The following is a 15452-nucleotide window of genomic DNA, read 5'->3' as shown; positions in this document are numbered from 1 at the left end:
TTTTTCAATCCTAACACGGTAAAAGACAAACAAATTAAATTATAAATAATACTCTAACATACTATAAAACATTTAAATTCTGCGAAGAATTCTTCATATATTTTTATAAACACAAACTACAAACCTATCCTTCTACTGGAACTAATATTCAACATTTAGATTTATTACGAGATTGTGACTCTACCTGCCCCGATCTTAAATCAAAGTAGTTAAATTGAAGATTACAACATGACCACCCCAAGTTAATGGCGTATGGCTTTATAAACGTCATTTTTGCGTTGGTAATATGGGATCGTATTATTTTGCTTCTGATATTACGGTTTCATAAGTTTTGTTTATTATTGTACAAACAAATGAATTAGCTGCTTTTATTTATTAACTGTTATAACGATGAAGTTTTATAATAAATCCTGTAAAGATAGTTCATAGTGTAAACAAACTTGTATAACGCGAATATGAAGGATGAAAGCTTGAGTATAGTAATCTTATGGGACAAGCCTTTTACACAGAGTTCGTGCCTTAAAATATATATGAATCTATAAGCTTTTAAAGATGGATATAAGTTTAAATACTAGATATTCCATGTCCAACATCGATCAGCTCTGCCGATCTTGTATGAAGGATGATCCTGTTATGGTAGATTTGTTTAATAACATGGATGACTCCTTGCCTCTAAAGACTACTCTCACTTTAGCAGACATTTATATGATTTGCACCCCCGTTCAGGTTTGTACTCATTGTTCATACATAATACATATTTACATTACTTATAAAACATAACATTAACAAAAACTCCAGACCAGAACCTCCCAATCTGTGGTTCGAGACAATCGAGACACTTATTATGGGTAGGTAAATTATTCTTGGAATTCACATTTTTTTTAAAAACTGGGTAAATATTTATCTAACTGCCGCACTTAAAATAGGCACAGAATGTGGAAATTACACTTCGTTTCAACTTAATTACAACAAGAAACAACAATTTACGTAAGGAGAGATGGTAAAAGATGCATTAAAATTTCATTTTTATTCAAAAGTTTCAAAATTTCTCTTAAAAAACGATCCCTTTGCTGCCATTTTGGATTTTTTTAGCATGGAGTGATGTTTGCGAAAGTTTCGTTTCAATTTAAATATGTACAAATTACTTAAATTAACCCAAACTAAGAACCCAAAACCTATTTTGTTCATATATATATTGTTGTTTCTTGTAATAATAATAGTTAAAACGAACTGTAATTTCCATGATCCGTTCTTAAAAAATGCGGCAGTTTAGGTAAATATTTACCAAAAGTGAATTTCTAAATGCACACAAAAATTATGCAATTTTATTTCCTGATTTTCCTGATAAACTTTTTAAATATCCCTCGCACTCCATCAAGTTTATTAAAGTCACAAAAAGTATTTTCTAAATGGCGGGCCACTTTGCTACACACGCTTTCGATCCCCCGGTTAAGACAATAACCAAATTTAATATTTTTTATCATTCATTTCCAGGTTGTGAAGGAGGATGGAATGCCGCAAAAGTTATGTGAAAGTTGTATTGAAAGTTTAACATCGGCTTACGCTTTCCGGACTCAGTCAGAGAGGAATGATACAATTCTCCGTGACTTGGCGAGAACCTCGGAGTTTGAGGCAGAAGTGAAAAAAATACAAATTAAAGAAGAGGTGGAAGCAGATGCCCCCCTGAAAGTGAAGCAAGAGCATAACGAACATGAACCAGGAGATGATGAACAAGAGGAAGATGATAATGTTGAGGACACATACGCGGATGAAGCATACTCACCCGAGCCGCTAATCAAAAAGAAAAGAAAAAAACTTCGCACTAAAAGTGGCCCCCACACGTGCAGCGAGTGCAACAAGACTTTCTACAAACAGTCCCGCCTCGAGAAGCACATGAAGATACACCTTAAGGTGAAGAAGGAGTCGCACAAGTGCGAAGTCTGCAAGAAGACGTTCCTAAAGATCTCCGGGCTCAATCGACACATGGCCATACACGACGCAGAGAGCAAACCCTTCGAGTGCCCCGAGTGCTTCCAGAGGTTCAAGCGGGAGGGGCTGCTGCTCCGGCACAAGGCAGTGCACTCCACGGGCCTGGAGAACCAGCCCGAGGTGAGGGAGCCCGGAGAGACACCTGCCACGTACCCCTGCGAGGACTGCAGCATGACCTTCGAGTCACGTCATTCGCTGTCCAGCCACATGCGCATCCACAAAGAGAAGGAGAAGCAGAAGAACTTCTCGTGCGAAGTGTGCGATAAGAAATTCTCGTCTAAGAACCCACTGAACCGGCACCTGAAGTTGCACCTGGAGGACAAGCCGCACCGTTGCACCATCTGCGACAAGCGTTATTCACGCCAGGACCAGCTGCTGGACCACATCAATAAGCACAATGGCGTCAAGCCCAACGTCTGCCCCTTCTGCAGCAAAGGTACACATATTTCTCATTCATTATAATACATATAACCTAAACGTTTACAGTACACACCTTTTCACTTTTGTGTAACTAAAGATGAAAATGATGCATTAAGTTGGTTGCAAAATAAATTACCTTTTAATTTTAGCCTTATGTGGCTTTTGCAAGAGCATTCTTTACATCAGAGGGCAACTCGCTGGTGTGTCATATGCTTGAACTGTGAACGAATGTGTGAATGATGTAGAATGGTGGGTGTTAACCTTATCAGATGAGTAGGCGAGTTGTTAATGACGTTATAGAGTATTGTGATGTGATGTATTGTATGTGTTGGCAGCTTTCTCCCAGCTGTGCAACCTGAAGGACCACATGAGGACGCACACGGGCGAGACGCCGTACCTCTGCTCGCAGTGCGGCAAGGGCTTCAACAATGGCTCCAACCTGCGCCAGCACATGATGCGCCACACAGGCCTCAAGCCCTATTCCTGCCACCTCTGCCCCAAGAGGTTCTCCACTAAAGGTCCGTCTCAGTCTGTTGTCCCATTCGTCTTATAGTCTTGGCTAAGATAATATGTTTAGTCGCTAGCTTGATTAAGCTGCTGTCGACCAAAAGATGTAACTAATATTCCTGTCATGGAATATTCTAGAATATTCTAAAAATCTGTTTACATGTTAAAAATTGTATTTTTTTAAATGTCTTTGACTATAGTAATTTCTAGTAGACCATGGACAATATGTCTAATTGATTATTGAGAATAGGACTTTTGGTTTTTACAGCTTTTTTTATTTCCAGTGCTTCTAGATTATTGAGTCTATTACCATGCCCGTTTGTATGTAAAATATTAGCACCAGTGTTATGACAGAAAGTATGATCTGTACTAATCAGATGATTGGCAAATTCAGAGAAACCGTTATTATTGAGACAACGAAGATGCTCCTTAATCCTAATATTGACATTACGTCTTGTCTTACCGATATAAAATGCCACACAATTATTACAATTTAATTTATAAATTCCTGGAATTCGGTTTTTCCCATGTCTTTTGTACTTGTGTAAATGTATTGTATGCTTTCTCTGTGTTTGTTATATTTATATCATGTTGTCTCCCTCAATTTTTTTTTATATATAAGCTCACACTTTGTACTTCTTGTTTAGTAATAATTTGTACCCTGAAGATGAATGAGTAAAGTGAAACCGGTCGGTTCTAAAAATTATTAAAAACTCGTGGTTTTAAAACAAAAACTATTCTATTTTATTACCAATAATACAATTTTGCAATCAAATCATTTCAAAATAGCTGCCTGGATGGCTTCCTGTTTTAATAATGTGTATATATGTTGTTTCCAGGCCAGATGACGTGCCATGTGGGCACGCACTCGGGAGCGCATCCGTACGTGTGTGACACGTGCGGTCATGCTTTCACCAAACCCAACTCCCTCAAGAAACACAAACTCATCCACCTCGGAGTCAAACCACACGAATGCGATGTGTGCAGCATGAGGTACATAACTAATGATTCATTATAATTTGATAACCTCACTTTTGTCCTCTTGTTGTTTTTATCCATAATAATTATATAGCTAGACAAATATGAACACATTAACGGATACTTACCGGAAAACAGTCGTTCATGATACAACACGTTTTCACAGGATACGTGCTTTGTGAAGTCAATGAAAATCAGTAATAAAAAATGATTTTATTTTGGTGTGACACTATCAAGCATAAAAGTTCTCACGTATAGTACGTTGCATCATATCACATCTTCTCCAAAACAATGTCAATAGACGTTGTGTCTGTGAATGTGTTAATGTAAATGTAAATGTTAAAAACCACATGCCGCAAGAACTTTCCACAATGTCCAAGCACAGTGGCGGGGTAGAGGTGGTTCTGACTTAGTCCACCTACTGGAGAGAGCAGCACATGGCAGTGATCGGCAGCTAACGAGTTAAATGGCAGATGGTAAAGTAACACTGTTTACTTACATAAATAACTAGAAGAAATAATTGTAACTTTTGGTAAATTGAAATTTTTTGTGTAGCACGCTACTTTGTTTAACGAAATAAAGTTAAAAGAAAGGTATTTTACCCACTAACTCAGAAGAGATAGACTTGCCCTAACATATTATTATCAGTCGTACGTTGAACGCCAAAGAGCACACATTAAAATAACCAGACCCTGCATAGAAAAGTAAAGCTCGCTAAAGTAAGGCAACAGTTTGCAGCACAGTCCATTGTGGGACTTTTCTACGCGGGATCTGAATGTTTGTTCTTGAAGAAATCACCTGACGTAGCGACTCTAAAATGACATAAATAGTATAACAAAATATTCAATTTTTGAAACAAGCCTGAACTTTTGTTTACCCAATATGGGATATGGAGTTAAGTTTTTTGCGCAGCCAGAAATTTGCGTGTCATTGTAAAAAGAACTAGTAATTCATAAGCAGATTTTATTTTTGCATATGGTGATATTTCAATGTGAGATGCCTGTATACTGTCAGATTCCTTTATTGACAAATCACTGACAGGGACACGCCCTAAACACTCCTCCTACTCCGCGCCACTTAGTTTGTTTCCCTCGCCCTTATAATAATTGGATAATTTATATAGCGCCGTGTTTGTGAAAAAAACAAATCAAAACGGACAGAATCCAAGTGAATTTACTTAAGGTAATAATTTGTGACAAAATTTGTGTTTTGTTAATGTACTTATCTACCTTTGATGTGTAAATCAAGAAAACTAAGTATGTAACTCTTGTTTGATGGCAGATTCTCATGCAAGGACCACCTGAAGCGGCACTATCGCATCCACACGGGTGAGAAGCCGTATAAGTGCACGTACTGCGATCGGGCCTTCACGCAGAGCAATGACCTCGTCAAGCACACTCGCTCGCACATCGGGGACAACATCTACAAGTCAGTACAATGCCCTGTTATTATTGTAGGACCTCTTACCATTTGTCCCATCACCACGGATGGCTGTAAGCTGTTAAGTAAGCTGGTACTCGCTACCCGCTGCGAGTGGGTAACGGGTACCAGTAACTCAAAACGACCACCGACTGATAATCAGTCATCCCACTCACCCAACTATGGACCACCTCAATTCATATTTACTGTTAGACCACCGAGGCATTCTTGCAGCTTGTATACAATCAAGGGTAGAGGTGATTTTCGTTAAGGGTAAACATAACGTTTGTTATGATGTATGCGTTCATTGATGGCGTTAATTTAATTATTTTATAAAAATACACTTTTTGCAAGTCATGCTTTAAAATATTAGGACAAATTATTTGTTTGTGCCCATATATACGCAATATGAATGTGAATAAATAGTTTTTTCCATATAAAAATTCAATTCTTTCAAGAAAGGCATACAAATATAATATTGTAACGGTGATTCAATCCAATATGTATTGTATTTGTATGCCATCTGGGAACGAGTAGATTATAACGTAAGTTATATTTACCTTTAAGGGGCCATAGTCTAGGAATCTCTATTTCGTAAGGGCTGTAAAAAATCTGCGCTCAGTGGTAGACACATTCACTCGCTCTTATGTCTAAAATATAAAAAACATTAAATTTTGACAAATTAATAAATGTTCTTGCAAAGAAAAATATTTTAAAAATTACTACTGCTATTTAGAACCAACTACAAGTTATTTATACAAGTTTTACAATGTCAACCAGTCAACAGTTCTAAATGAATGTATTTCAGATGCACGGTGTGTTTGGAAAGCTTCCGTCTCCTCAGCGAGCTGAAGAATCACTACCCCATCCACTACAACAAGGACAACCCCGAGGAGCGCGCCGCCTTCGAGGGAGCCCAGGCTGCCTACGAGAAGACCCACCCGGACTTCAACAAGTCCTCCAAAGCCTTTGACAAGACGCAGTCCGATTCCTCCTCCTCCCTCGGCATGTCTGAGGACTCCAAAACCCTCATCTCCTTCGACAAGCATTTAGACAAGGCGGTCATATCTCAGATAGTACTGTCGGGAGACACCTTAGATGATAATTACCAGAATGTAGAGACTAAGAACGAACCGAAGGACGCGCTCAGCGAAGACTTGCGCTCGCCCGATGTCCAGATCTATGTCATCGACACCCCATTCCCAAACACATCACTCACTAAAAATATGTAACACTTAGAAATTAACACGCTAGATTTTATAAGTATTATATTATTTATACATATTTGTACAATATTATTAATATGTATTTTTGTTCTATTTTTTAGGAATGAATTAAATCAGTATTTGATTTTAAGTTAGTCAATTTTTACTGTTGTACATTACTATGCATTATTCATATTTCTTTACAATCACAACTGAATCAAATACAATTAAGTTTTGTAAAATATTTGGTAGTTTTATTAATAGACGATGGTCTCCAAAGCATAAAACTAATCGATTTACATAAGGGTTCAAATCGATATGCAAGCACCGGTGTCCCAACCACAGTCAACAGGTTTCGCAATGTATCAACTCCAGAGTCGGTGAGACTATGGTACTCCCAATATTAATAGCCAGTATTTTCTCTGGACATGGGAACATAGCCCGGTTCTGTTCAATCACTCCCATGAGCGGACCGATCATATGTAATTTTAATGGTAACAAAAGCTCCTGGCACAAAAGATGAAAACTATTGCTGGTTTATGGTACAATAGGTACATGCAGAATGAACACAGGAAATTGACAAAACGATACAGTTTTTTGTTGCAAATATTACATATTTATTAAATTATATAAAGATTTAAAAAAATTAACATAAACACATACAATTCAACTATTTTATTTTAGTTTCTGAAACAGTTTGTAGATATTGAAAGGGAATTAAATTCCAAAAAATATGAATACAAACCTTTGGTTAATCTCCTACAATGTTATCTAAATAGTCACTAAAATAAAATAAAATGCTGACTTTAAATGCACCTCCTATGGATATTTAAATTTTTTTATATTTTTTATTGTTTAACTTATAACATTGTTACATTGCACATAAAATTAGGTAATAATAGGTAATAGTGAAAAACATATGTTATTGAATTTCTACTCCAATGAAGAGTGCTAGCTCTTGAGCTTGGTGTAGGAGTTATTTATATTATTTTCTTAAAAATGAAAAATAGACAAAAACAAATATATAATACTTATAGAGAAGTTTTCATACGTCATCACAGGCTTTTCTGACTCAAATTTAAATCTAATAAATAATTAAAACAAAACGGTGGCTTGTACAGACATGAGCAATAGTTTAAAATACTAGAGTAAAATGATAAAAATATAATACTAAAAAAATGGGTCTTCACTTGATCCCAATTAGGAATAATATCAATTTAAAAAATAAATTTTCATCCTAATGGTGTTTTTTTAATTAATTTAAAGATTTAGGTGGAAACTCGAGTGGCAAACGGCCAACGTGGGAAATGCCCACCTTATACAGGACCCCACCAAGAGAGAGCCTGGGTTCTTATTGCCACGCAAAACCTGGTCTGCCATCAATAGGTTAAGGTGCTCCCATAGCCGCTGTGCCCACATGATGCACAGATGGGGCCTTAAAGAGTCGGCGATGTGTGAATGTGGGGCGGTGCAGACCACCGAACATGTGGTCAATGAATGCCCGCTCCATTCGTTCCCGGCGGGATTGATGAGCGACGCCTGAGGCCCTAGAATGGCTCGCAGACCTAGATGTCCCCCTCTGACCCCCCCACCATACGAAAGAAGAAGAACACCCTCGAACACTCAGAAGGGTGAAAACCAGTAATAATTGTTAAAAAACATACCTAAGAATAAACATTGCACTTTTGCTCCGAAATCTATTATCGGTTTTAGCAAATTATTGATATTTTTTATTAAGGCGATGCACCACGTCGCGTAACAATTGGAATCGGGTCACTAAAATATATTTATAATTTTTTAAAAGAAAGATAAACATTCTCGGGTTACGAATAACCTGACAATATTTGAATCTCCTACTACCACCACAGTAAGCGAAAAATGTGATGGAGGACTTTGGACAAGGAATTGAACACACTAGGCCTGGGTGGGACCCAAATGCGATGTCAACTCAGCCACCGACCGGTCAACACTTCTTATGTAGATGGCAATAAGGTTTAAATTCCCGCTCAAAACCAGCTGCCTGTTTTGATTTATGCAAGAAAAAATATTGCCAAAAAGTGTGTTTTATTTTATTTTGTGAAGTTCTGGCACAAATGTTTAAATGCTTTACGATAATTTTCTAAAGAACTTAATATCCCACACTATACAATAAAACCATAAGATAAAAGGGGTTCGTAAGTAGGAGATTTTGAACATTGAGGCAGTTTTTACAGGCCTGATACTTTACTTTTTTCTGGACTTATAAAAAGGTTTATCAAAAAAATGTTCAATTATTTTAAAGGCTACAATGTATTCTACTGGCAGTATTTAATTAAAGTATCTAAAAAATTTCTAATCAATCAAATTTTCAACCAAAAAAACGTGATTTTGCATTACTTCGTAGTGCTTCACCATAATTATTTAAATTTAGAGTTATTATTGCGTTACTAAATTATGGAAAAGTTTCTTATCAAAACACAATTAAATACAATAAATAAAAAATAAAAAAAAAAACATTCATTTGATTTACGTGTCATTCACATAAGTAATAGACTATAAAAACATTAATATTTTAATAATTCAACCAGTTTCACACAATAGTGTATATTGTGTTGATTAAGGCATCATCTTAATACGTAATAAAAATAAGTGGATAACTTACATACGTATATAGCACTGTTTTAGTCACATTCCCTCGAGGGAGCTTCGAAACTGAATCTCTCTAGGAGAGACCACCAGATCAAATGAATGCCTAATTTATATATATTATACTAAACACTTTTACAAGTCACAACCACCACATATGACTTTCTTTTGCGTATTTTATACAATTGCACAACTTTTAAGGCCAGGGAATGACCGATATACAATAACGGACTTGCAAGTTTTGTCCGTACCTCCTAGTGATATATAGTGATATTTTTTTTAATTTTTTAACTTTATTTTATTGTTTCCCTGTTTTATTTCATGTAATATGGCAGACTGGGATTGCACTATCCTCCCAGTCCTGCTGGATTAAAACTTAAATAAATATACATTCTTCTTCATTAAGGCATTTTCCACTTTGGCAAATGCCATTTGGTATGGTTACCGGGTAATCTTTTATACTAATTAATATTTAAGAACAAATACAACTTTTATAAAAACTTCGAGTTAAGCTAGTAACAAAAAATAAGTACAATATATAAAAATTATGTTCTTATTTATGAAAAAATACAGATTTGCGAAAACTACACATTATAATATCTAAACCAATAAATTACATTTGTCTCAATCTTCATGAAAAGATTGACCCGCTCATATTTAAATCACTATTTAATTGGGTAAGTTTTTAGATTCTCACGGCCAAAAGCATTACTATTTAATTATTTAATAATGTATACGTATTTATAATATACATCTTAAATATATTTATAATATACATATATAGTTTAATACTTCTATCAATATTCTTTACGACAACTGAGCCATTTTGTAATGTCCATAAAACTTGATAATTAATATTAAAACACCTTGAACTCGCAGCACCATTTGTATTAAAGAAAACCTACCCACGAAAAATATGGGAAAATGAAAAAAAAATTGCCACGGCTGAGAATCGAACCCCAATCAACTGCTTGGAAAGTAACTATTACACCACCAACTATTTTGAGAACGCCAGCATAAATTTATTATACATACTGAAAATAATAAGAATTATTTATTTTTGAATGTTACACACAGTGTCTCCAGGGGTAAAGTGCAATAACTTCAGGAGGTGATTCTACATGATGGTAGAAGTAAAAAAGTAAAATAACTTTTTTCGAAAGTCTAACTTTTTTTCCCCTACAAAAGTATTTTTCCATAGAAGAATATTTATTTTCCCATATAAACAATTCAACTTTTTAACCTAAAAACTACCAAAACTTTGAAATTACAATTTTTTTTATTTATCTTTTCTACTTCTAAAATCATGTAGAATCACCCCCAGAAGATAGTGCATTTTACACCAGGACACCCTGTATATACTCACTTCACAACCGAAATTATGATTTATTTTAACCTTTCAGGCTAATTTGTTGGTTTTTGGGAACAACTTATACGGTCTTATAGAAATTGTTGTGTCTCTCTTACTGTTGTAGTTAGAAATATGATCTAAATGGTGTTAGAAAGAGAAAACACCATGCTTTTTATTAACACCTAGAAGTTAACCACAGAATAATTAAAATGTGTACCCTTCTGAAACCAAAGCTACTGTCAATTTTTGCAATTTGAAAAAACTTACGAGACTTTGTGAATTTTTAATAATTATTTTTATATGAAACAACAAAAAAGTGGGTGAGTAAAAGTGACAATAATGTTTGTGATACATTTGTCTAATAAAGTAAGTGTGTTTTTATATATTTTTTTACGTTATCAGTAATTTTAGTTATAAAAACGGAAAATGAGCCTTTTAATTTTTTTTTATGTTTGCATTCAAAATTTGCATGTTCCAAAAAATATATGTTAATTTCTAATAATAAAATATTAGAGCATATCTTATCACCTTTAAAAAACAGTTTTTAGTTTACAGATACATTCAGAAATATTCTATTTATTTGTTAATTATTCAAATTAGAATTTCAATTTAAATTAGTCAAATTCTTAGAACAGTACTAAGAAGAAGTACAGTAAGATTATGAATTGAAGATATTTGATAATATTGGATATTTTGTTATTCTCTTTGGCAGTTTCCAAATCTCATATTCAATTATAGAAGTTGGGAATAATACTTGGGTGGGTTTCTTGCTAATAAGTAAATTGGATATTATTGATGTTTCCAAATGAATAATACAATTTGGCCTCCGAGGTCGTGGGTCAAGGTAGGCGACACATTGCTCTGCAAGCATCATGCTTAGCCTATTTCAACATATCGCTCGCCATACCACTACCAATGGAATATATGGCGAGCGATATGCTGAAATAGGCCAAGCCACGAAAACATAAAATCCGGCGCACGCAAGCAAAATTTTATTTGATTAATTTGTGTTATTTCACAATTTACTGATTGAAAATAATATATAGTATTTTTGCGACACGTTCCAGAGTGGAAGATACTCTCAGTATCGCACTGGTGTAAGACTACCATTCAGAAATGAAACGTTGCTTGAAATGGCTTTGGTGACCAGATCTGAATAGGCAGGTACTTCCCCACCTCCCTATTCACCCATTTACTTTCCCTCCTCATTACCTTCAGCCTCACAACACACCCCAAATGGGATGCTATAGTCTCACTGGCTCCAGATGGTTGGGAGCAGTTGGGACTCTTGTGCAATTTATAATTCACATAAAAAAATAGAGGTAGGTAAAGAATGAACATAAATTATAACCCATCAATAAGGGAAGCACAAAACAATTATTCCCAATCATAATTTGTAAAAACTGAAATTTTGAACAACTGTTGTTGTCATCAATAGGAACATGGAAATAGGGAGTGGACAGAGCAGCGTACAGATAAAATGTTTGATTATTATCAATGGCGATATTCTGAAATGAGATCTAAGATAAAATATGCTTGCCGCTTTTAATTGTTATCTAGATAAAGACACATTCACATCGGCTCCAGAAAACTGAAGTCCATTTCCTGTAGAATATTCTTATGGTCCTCGCATGATTTACGGATGATATTCGAGGTCTGGCGCAGACTCATGTTGTCTTTCAGCAGCGAGTGCAGCTCCTCCGTGTCTCGAGAGAAGATGCGGGGCTTGGGGCCGCTCACAGCCGCCCCTATCTTGAAATTAACCACCGAATAGGGCTGGGACTCCTCTTCCACCTGTGGAACATTATTTGAAGAATATGACGGAGCTATAGAATCCAAACAAGCAAATATAATGTCTTCTTTCTCTAAGATGAAGCGAGTCAGGTTGGCAGACAGCTCGTCGGCATTCTGGCCGGCACTGGTGATCAGTTGACTCATCTTGGTGGTCTCCACGTGAATATCTATGATTTGCTGAGCGGTCTTTTGAATCTCCACATTGAACAGTAACTTGTCTCTAGCTTTGAGACATTTACAGATAAGTTTAACGGCTTCGACGCAAGGGGCGAGCAAGCCGCGGTTTTCTTTGGGAACTTGTTTGACTTGCTGTACCATTCTGTTGGCTTGAGACTGGAGATCTCTGTATTCGGTGGTGTTGAGTTGAGAGTAAAGCTTTTTCTCGTGGATTTCGTTGCAGCGCCGCGCCACAGACTGCAGCCGGGTGGTGATCGAAGTAAAAGCTTCTCGGAGTTTAGTATTTTTCTCCAATTCTGATTCGGCTTTATTTGCCCACGAATTATAATGTTCCACATATTCGGAAAGGTGAGAATTCTTTTGATATTTGGCCAAGTTTTTAGTGTTCGCTTCCAATATAGAAGAGAGCAGAGCTGTTTTTTCACTTAATTTGCCCATATTCTTATCAGACTCATTTTGATTGACAAACAACTTCCTGATGTGTTGTTTAAGATGCTCCACCATTCGATACAGGGCTGTGACCAGGGAATCGTAGTGCTGTTTCTCCGTCCTGATGAAGAAGAGGGTACTCGTGTACAATTCCAACAACTGACTGTATTTACATTTGATCTTTGGATTTTCTAAACAGTAGCGCAGTCTGGGTGGAATTTTTGGTTGGATTTTGTCATCGAGGAACAGACGTTCATGATGGTAGACGTACAACATGACAGGGTAAGCGGTATTCCAGTACATGTGAACCGGGCTCCCTTTATCTACTTCACTCTGGGAGAAGGAAACCAACAGTTGGTCCAGCACGGCCACACCGGTGTCTCGCTCCACCCAGCCCTGCACCGCGCCCACCATCGTACTGTCGTCTATCTCATAACTCAGGTATTCATACGTTGACACGGAAAACAACTTAATAATTTTCTTTGATAAAATAGTTTCAAGTAGAGAGAATATAACCAGAGAGGATTCTCTTGGAGAGGGCGGAGTGCTCGCCCCATTCTGCAGCACTCGGTCTGCACCGTCTTCGGGGAGAGCGAACTTCACGCACTTGTCATCGCCGATACGTCCACGTCTCTTGGGGTCCCATTCCAAAGCTATCCGCAGCCACTTTTCTACAAGCTCCTTGAGGCAAGAGGAGATGTGGTTTTCGTGGAACATGGTGTCGGAGTATTCCACTTCTCCTTTAGAGTTCTCGAAGACGCAGATGTTGTCAGAGGTCTTGGACTTGACGTGATTCATCCACTGCACGGGGGGCATATGAGGCAGGAAAGGGCGGGTGCCACAGATGGATTCGAAGGCGACCAGGCCGAAGGACCAGTAGTCCACCGTATTGCTGTATGTCTTGCTGTATAGCAGCTCCGGGGCCAGGTACTGGAGGGTCCCCACAAAACTAGCACACACTGAATTCGAATCTATCTCTTTGGCGTAACCCAAATCGATGAGTTTGTAGGTGACCTTGTTGTTCACGTCTACTTGCAGAACAATATTCTCGGGCTTCAGATCTCGGTGAGTTATTTTCAGCTTGTGAAGGTGGCTCAAGGCGCACTTCATGTCACTCAAGATACTTCGCACATCCGGTTCTGGCACCCCGTTAGCATTTTCTGGCTGGTTTAACAGTTGTCTCAAATCGCCTTTGCTACAGTACTCCATACACAACATGGGCAGTTTAGAAATATTGCTAGGACCCAATCCCACTTCCAATTCCTTGGGCAGTTTGATTGTCCCGACGATGTTGGCACTTTGAATTAAATTCATCATCTCTACCTCTTTGGACCATCGTTCTTTATGTTTCGCGGTCAGGACATCGTTTACCAACTTGCAAATTTTAATGGCAAGATTTTCATCTGTCTTTAAGTTTCGCCACAAGCTAACGGTGCCGAAACTTCCACTTCCGAGAACTTTTTGTCTAATCCAATCGCCGATAACCGATTCGTCTTCCATTTTTAAATTTAATACCTCTTCCAGATTTTACAAAAACATGTCTAAAAATGAACTGGATAAAACTGTTCAGACTATTTATAACTTCTAAAACTCGAGTTGGAATAAATTTATCTGTGATCTGATCTGATAGTAAATATTATTAGAAAATTACTAAGAAAAAATAGAGAAGTCAGAACAAAAATGACATTTACAAGCCATAGACAAAAATATGGTTAAATAATAAATTTGTCACGAAATGAGATTAGTACCTACCCAATTCTTCTCACCAAGTGCAGCAATGAACACATTGCAAAAAAATACGCGGGTATTTTGTATTATTGTTGCACTTTGCTAATTATAAGTAAACTTCATTGATTTGTGCAAAAATTCACCAAGTAATGTTAACAATAATCTAAACGTCAAATTAAACCTACTTAAATAAAACTGCTTATATTATGCCTATTATCTTATGTAGTAAAATGAGTCATGATTGAGCGTTGAAGTAAAGTGCCTGTATGGAAATAGTTCAGCGTGTTTCTAAAATAATTTAAAGTTTTACTAATTTCAAGTATAATAAGGACTCCACAGCAAATATTTACCAATATATTTTTTCTCTAAATTTATATTGCAATTTACTATTCAAAGGTATGTTCTGATGGTACCTATATTATTTTCCCAGAAAAATTAAAAACTGAATAAAATGTCGTGGAGATTTGTAAGTTGTTGAGGTTAACCAAAGGAAGGTAAAAAGTAAATGGCCCTCTTCATGTTTTCCAATCACGCTAGGTACACAAATAAGATTATGATTTCCCCTTGGTTTGGAAAATATTTACGGTACAATAAATAATTATAATGATACATGTATATTTAAATTTTGTAATTTTCCTCTAGTTACAGATTCTGACAGTGAAAATAATTTGTAGAGCACAATGGATATAATTTCAGAGGAATTTCCTTTAATACAACTCCCTTTTAGGCCTAAAACATTAAGTTTTGATGAAGATGAAAGCACTTTTTTGATTCCGGCTCAAATACTTATTCATGATAGCTTTCAAAGGCAACACATATTATTTAATGGT

The 15452-nt window shown here is 36.5% G+C and overlaps 2 protein-coding genes across 2 annotated transcripts; one reads left to right on the top strand and one right to left on the bottom strand.

The window, feature by feature from the left end:
* The first annotated feature begins 257 nt into the window (after positions 1 to 257).
* Positions 258 to 6724, top strand: LOC149415206 (uncharacterized). The gene is made up of 6 exons (XM_089642345.1): positions 258 to 726; positions 1495 to 2425; positions 2745 to 2927; positions 3756 to 3909; positions 5176 to 5322; positions 6122 to 6724. Exons 1-6 carry the CDS (start codon positions 553 to 555, stop codon positions 6543 to 6545), a joined length of 2013 nt encoding a protein of 670 aa, XP_089498471.1. The 5' UTR covers positions 258 to 552; the 3' UTR covers positions 6546 to 6724.
* Positions 6725 to 11117: 4393 nt separating this feature from the next.
* IKKbeta (inhibitor of nuclear factor kappa B kinase subunit beta) lies at positions 11118 to 14573 on the bottom strand. Its single transcript, XM_089642344.1, has one exon. The coding sequence runs from the start codon at positions 14392 to 14394 to the stop codon at positions 12067 to 12069; it is 2328 nt and encodes a 775-aa protein (XP_089498470.1). The 5' UTR covers positions 14395 to 14573; the 3' UTR covers positions 11118 to 12066.
* Positions 14574 to 15452: the final 879 nt, after the last annotated feature.

The sequence above is a fragment of the Hesperophylax consimilis genome, chromosome 18 (genome assembly GCF_061612785.1).
Source record: "Hesperophylax consimilis isolate HC1 chromosome 18, BYU_Hcon_1.0, whole genome shotgun sequence".
NCBI lineage: Eukaryota > Metazoa > Arthropoda > Insecta > Trichoptera > Limnephilidae > Hesperophylax > Hesperophylax consimilis.
Note: the sequence above shows the minus strand (reverse complement) of the source record. Positions and strands in the feature narration are given on the sequence as shown.